The 6093-nt window shown below is 61.4% G+C and overlaps 1 protein-coding gene across 1 annotated transcript; it reads left to right on the top strand.

Moving 5' to 3' along the window:
• Positions 1-4334: 4334 nt before the first annotated feature.
• Positions 4335-6087, top strand: REEP6 (receptor accessory protein 6). Its single transcript, XM_085311489.1, has 4 exons — positions 4335-4558; positions 4932-5070; positions 5458-5626; positions 5883-6087. Exons 1-4 carry the CDS (start codon positions 4431-4433, stop codon positions 6074-6076), a joined length of 630 nt encoding a protein of 209 aa, XP_085167615.1. The 5' UTR covers positions 4335-4430; the 3' UTR covers positions 6077-6087.
• The last annotated feature ends 6 nt before the right edge of the window (positions 6088-6093 follow it).

Here is a 6093-nt window from a genome sequence, read left to right as displayed (position 1 = left end):
CCTATGGGGGTCCCCTCCGCCCCCTAGAGATCCTCCTTGCCCCTCGGGGCACCCCGTGCCCCATGGGGTTCCCTCCTTGCCCCTGGGGGGTCCCCGTGTCTCGTGTAGAGACCCCTCTGCCCCATGGAGATCCCCCTGCCCCGTAGGGATCGCTCTGCCCTATGGGAGTCTCTCTGCCCCATAGAGATCCTCCTTGCCCCGTGGGGGTCCCCCCTCCCCCATGAGGGTCCTGCTGCTCCATAGGAGTCCCTCTGCCCCGTGGGGGTCTCCCTGCCCCATAGAGAGCCTGCTGTCCTGTTGAGGTCCTGCTGCCCCATGGTGGTTCCCCTGCCCCATAGGGATCCCTCTGCCTTGTAGTGGTTCCTTCGCCCCATAGAGATCCTGCTGGCCCATGGGGGTCTTCCTGCTCTGTAGGGATCCCCGTGCCCCATAGGGGTTTCCCTGCCCTATGGGGGTCCCTCTGCCCTGTCGAGATCTCCTTGCCACTGCATATCCTTCTGCCCATGGGGGTCTCGCTGTCCCATAGGGATCCTTCTGCTTCTTAAAGACCCCTGAAGGATCCCCTGCCCTATGGGGGAATCCCTCCCCCGTGGGATCTCTGTGCTGTAGAGATCCCTCCACTCTAGGGTGATTCCCTGACCCCACAGAGGATCCCCCCGCTCTGGAGGAATGGCCTTACTCCATGGAGAATCTCCAGGGATACCCTGCCCATGGAGATCCCCCTGTCCCCTTGGGAGACCCCTTGCCCCATGGCAACCCCCCTGCCCTACAGGGCTACACCTGCCCCATAAGGATCTGATCCCTCTTGCCCCACAGGGATCCTCCTGCCCTATGGGCTCCACCTGTCCATTCCTGCATCCCCCTGTGGCGGGTGTCCCCAGGGGCTCCCCTCTTTCCTGGGGTGCCCCTCACCGCTCCTCTGGGCTCTGCCCTCCTCCCCAGCGCTGCCCTAGAGCCAGGGGCGAGCCCGGACCCCSGGGTGAAAGCTCCCGCACGGGCAGGGCAGGCTGCCGGGTCTGTGGGGCTTCGCTGCTTGCAGAGGGCCGGGTTCGTTCTCGCAGCCGGCCCCAGCTGGGAGCTGGGGGTGCTGCCGGGGGGCACCGGTGCCAACTTTCCTTGCCTCCTGTTTGATCTAGCACCTCCTCYGCGTGCTTCCTGCCTGCAGGTGCGAAACGCTGCTCTTTGCTCCCGCCTGCAGCCCCGGCCTGAGACGAGATGTGCTTTTAAACCAACCCGGTTTGTTTGCCAGTCTCTCGGCTAAAACCGGCAAGAAGCTCGGTGCTGGCTGCGGAGGGTCCCGGGCTGCAGACGGGCAAACAGCAGAAACGCAGCGGATGGACTTAGCCGCTGCAGACGGGACCTTCAGTCCCCGTCTGGGGCGGCCGGGCTGCGGCTGCCCCCCAGGGCTCGCCTCCATCGCMGGAGGGAGGGCAGAGGTCGGCTTGTTAACTAGATCCTGTTTGCTCATTAATGAGAAACCAGCCGTTATCTCTCCGGAGYATTTCCTCCCGGCACTGCCCGACCCCCCTCGCCGCTGCTTCAGGACGTGTTCTCGGCGCGGCGGTGGCCTCGGCCGCGTGGAGCGTCCGGGCGCTTTATGGCTTGCCTGTCYGCGGTCTCCGGTTTCGTGTAAAACCTCCCACGATGGGCTCCGGCTTTGCCTCTTGCCTGTGTCCTGGCGTGCGCTTCCCCTGACTTTCACCTCGCCTTGTGATCTCCTGGCTCTTTACCTGCTGTAAAGCTAGTTTTTCCACTTTGTTTTGGAAACACGTGCATGAATGGGCACGTGTTGTTGCAGGTTGTGCTTGGAAATAATGCTGGATGCTCAGGTGTCTTCCAAGCAGAAAGTCCTGGGGCTCTGGCTGTGCTCAGAAGCATTTGTGTGATGCGCTTTTTGTTAGCAGGAAAAGCGTGGAGGCTTCGCTTACGCCAAAGAGCTGAGACCTGTGTTCTCACGTCTCAGGCCTGTGAAAGGAGAGGCTGCCGCCAAACAACTAATATCAAATTTCTTTCCTTCCCTGGGCTTGGAGCAGTTACTAATYTGTGTTTTAACCCAGCAGTGTCTGTTTTGCATCTTTTGAACCAATAACGACCCAGGCGCTGCTATGCAGAGGCTGCGCTGCTCCAGGCTGGGTGAGGGTTGTGTTGGACAAAAAGGACGATATCCCGCTTCCAGCGTGCTGTGTCGGCAAAACCTTGCTCTTTTTATCGATTAGATTTCTTCTAAGCATCTCCTCCCCTGTGAGGAGGAAGCAAGGGCTGGGTCTCCGTGGGGGGGGTTGTGCTTCAGCCCGGAGGCCGGGCTTCGAGTGCTGCTGTGGGGTGGGAGTCGAGCGCTGTTTAGCTGCTGCCTGGGGAGGCCGTGGCTTTCACACCGACCCGTGCAGAATGCTTTGGGGGCATAGGGGGTCTGGAGCGGGAGAAACGCGTGCGAAGCCGGCTGCAYGCGCTGCGACCCGTGGAGGGGGAATGCAGCGGCCGGTTGGCGGAAGGCTTTGCAGGTGGGAAGGGGATGTCCTTCCGCCCTCCTGAAGCACGAGGCTCTTCTTTACACATTGTCTCTTTTTCATATAAATTTCTCCAGGGGCCATAAACTTAGGTAGTCCATAAAATCCATTCTAGGTCTCTTCAGAGAAAGAAACCTAGAGCTCTCTGAGCCTGCCCATTAGTTTTCCTTCAAGGGGGGTTTGTGATTGCTCCACGTGAACTCTAGGAAAATGCTGTTGGTCCTGCCTCTCTTTGGAAAGACCCAAAGCCACCTTGGTGCCTCAAGCCCAGAGATGCCTGGCAGCGGGAGCCAGGGAAAGGAGGAGAAGTGCTGCTGTGAGCAGATCTGGGATAATCTGTCCTTCATGCCTGAGCAAAGGCTTTCCTCTAATTCCTGTCACAGGTGGGGTTAAGCCTTGGCTTTCCTGCGAGCTGCAGAGTAAGAGGCTCTCGCACATGGAGAGGTGTCGTGAACGGGGTGTGCAGCAGCTGGGACGTGACAGCGAACATTCTTCCTTCGGCTCTGCGTGGTCCAGGGTTGCTTTCCCGCCCTCTGTCCCGTCGGGGGCAGCTTCTGGCTGCCTCGAGCAGGTGTCTGCGTGGCCGAAGCGCAGCCGGGCTGGAGGGGACGGGCTAGCGCCGGCGCCCCGCTGCGCTGCGCGCCAGGAGAGCGGCCCAGCGTGCGAGCGAGGGCTCGGAGCTGCAGCAGCGGTTTTGGCAGCAAGGGTTGCTTTTTCTGGCTCCCACCATCCCAACCACCGGGGCTTCCGTGGATTCTCCCGGCTCTCCAAACTCCTCTGATCTTGCCTCCCATGAGCCTGAGGCTGGGGAGGCTCCAAACAACCAAAGCTTTGGCTTACATTTAATTTAATGATTTAATTTAATAACAGAAAAGCGGGTTTGGACTGCTGTTCTCAGGGGGCTGAATTCTTAACAAACAGTGACTGCTCAGCACAAGCGCGTCCAGGGGATGTGTGCAGAAGGCGGGAAGGAGATGTGTGCCCTGAATCCGGGCAGGTTTGAGTGCGCTCTCCGAGCCTGGGGGACCGCTGGTCCCAGGCAGCCTGGCCTAGGCTCCCTGCCGCTCCCACGAGGAGGGCTGCAGGGAAGGCAGAGCTCGTCCTGCACGGCCCCGTCTCCCCCGCAGAGCCGGCTGCGGAGCAGGGCTGGTATCGGAGCTCTTGGCTCCGATAGCACGGCTTGCCCTTGTGGGGTTATCGCGGTGCCGAGCGGTTCTGAACTCGGCGGCGGCAGACGGTGCCAGCTGCTCGGGGTGCCCGGAGGAGCGCGGTTGCTCCGTGGAGGCCCCTACCTTTGGCCGTAGGCRTGAGTGTTAAAGACTCTGCTATTCGGCTGCTTTGCAGCCTTGGCTGGGGTCCAGGCCCGCTCGGTGTCAGAAGTGCTCCAAGTTTGCTACGGAAAATCCCTCCCAGCTCAAAGAGGGGACAAATGGTGGCAGAACCAGAAGTTCCTTCCTCAGGAGCTTGTGCCCGGGCATCTCCAGTGCTGACCGTGCTTGGCAGAGTCCAAGGGCACGTGTGCCCGCTGGGAGAGGGCGCACCTTYACCCCGACGCGGGCTGTGCCAGGCYGTCTGCATGTCAGCGTGGCTGCCCCAGACGCGTGTTGAGCATCTCAGCAGCCTGATGCCTAGAGGGTCCTTCAAACTAAACGTGGGGTGGTTGCTACCACGCRCACCCCTTCCTCATCCGGGGGTCCCCGGCACTCGTACCTCTGCTCCAGCCAGCTCTCATGCCGTGCTGGAGCACTGCGTGGCTGCCTTGTGCCACGTCCAGCTGGAAGCTGAGGGGCAGCAGATGTTGGCTGCCTGCAGCAGCCGGCTGCCAGGATCTGCGTGGAGAATTCCCACTGCTGGGATGAGAAACCTGCTCGAGCGAGCTGCTGTGTGGCGGGCTATCCTAGCAGTCTCTGCGTTGGCAAATGCATGGCTTTCACTCACTGTCTCCCCCTCGGCCCAGGCTCCGTCGCGTTCCTGGGGCTTTACCTCGCGTTCGGCTATGGCGCAGCGCTGCTCTGCAACCTCATCGGCTTTGTCTACCCCGCGTATGTCTCGTAAGTACCCGCGCCTCAGCCCTGTCTCCCTACGGCCTCTGCTGCTGGGCAGCCCAGTCTGACGCCGAGCTGCCAATGGCATGTTAAATGTCAAGTATCATCATGCTGAAGAGCATTCCCTGCCGCAGCTGCGGGACCAGGTATCTCTGGTAAATTAACRCTCCCAGCCAGTGGTTATGATCGGGAAGCCCATGAGGAAAAAGGGCTCCTGAAAACAAATGTCTTGAAGACCCTGGGGCCTGGCAAGGTCTCAACTTGGGGCAGTGGAGCGTAGTGGCCGGGCATGCTCCGAAGTCTGGAGGAGTGGGGAAGACATGCCCATCCTAGAAACGGGGCTGAAGCAGCAGTGACCTCTCCCCTTCTCTTCCCGCAGCATCAAAGCCATTGAGAGCTCCAACAAGGAGGACGACACCACGTGGCTCACGTACTGGGTGGTGTATGGTGTCTTCAGCGTAGCCGAGTTCTTCTCTGACACTTTCCTCTACTGGTTCCCGTTCTACTACGCTGGGAAGGTAATAGCTCCACAGAGGTAGCAGGAGCCCAAAGGCTGGAGACCTCTCGTGATGGCTGAACCTACAGGAAAATGTTTGGTGGGCCCTGACTTGATGGCAGGGCGGTCATGACGGTGGCAGAAAGACATAACTTAGCAGGAGGCCACTGTCCTGCTCAGGACAGTCCCCTGCAGTCAGTCGTGGTCTTCCAGTTCTGGGAAGCTGCCTTTGGACGGGAGCAAAGCCAGATTGGACAAGGCTGGAGCATCTCTGCCACTGCCCCATAACTCCCCTCCACCTGGAGGCTGCCTAGCCCAGCTCCTGCATGCCCTGCCTCCCCTCTCAGCCCTGGGAAATGATCTGGTAGCTCTTGGCCTTCCAGCTCTGGAGCGTGTCTCCTCCTTGCAGTGCTTATTCCTGGTGTGGTGCATGGCCCCCGTGTCCTGGAACGGGTCACAGGTGCTGTACCAGAACGTCATCCGGCCCTGCTTCCTCAAACACCACCAGGCYGTGGACAGCATGCTCGGCAATCTCAGCACCAGAGCCCTGGACGCGGCTTCGCTCGTCACCCGAGAAGGTAACGATGCCCCCCTGCTCCTCAGTGCCTCGGGCTGCACACAGCGTGGTGCTGGCCCRTAGCAGCCTCTCGTGTTTCGGGACGCGAGGGCTGAGCAGGACCCTGGTGGGACCTGGGCTGCCGTAACGTTAAGTACCAGCGAGACCCTCTCCCCGTCGCCCTGCGGGCCGTGCCCTCGCGGCGGCCGCGCGAGCCAGGGCCTCGCTCTGCCCCGCTCGTAATTCTCTCTCTCTTCTTTCCGCGCCTCCCCGTCCAGTCCTGCAGACTCTGGTCAGCAGCAGAGCCCGCCTGGCGGCCGAGGTGGCCCCTCAGCCGCAGCTCAGCCTGTCCGCATGTAAGAGCCGCAGGCGCCAGCCAGGCGAGGGCGGAGGGGGCCCGGGCGCGGCCCTCTCCCCCGCCGCCCCTTGGCGGCCCCCGAGCTGCTTCCCCTCGGCCGAGCCCCGGCTGTAGCCGTAGCGTCCGCTTCC

This window comes from Rhea americana, unplaced genomic scaffold (assembly GCF_003343005.1).
Source record: "Rhea americana isolate MKP2758 unplaced genomic scaffold, rheAme1 scaffold_341, whole genome shotgun sequence".
In the NCBI taxonomy this organism is placed as follows: domain Eukaryota; kingdom Metazoa; phylum Chordata; class Aves; order Rheiformes; family Rheidae; genus Rhea; species Rhea americana.
The sequence above is the reverse complement of the archived record's forward strand: the minus strand, read 5'-3'. Positions and strand labels throughout refer to the sequence as shown.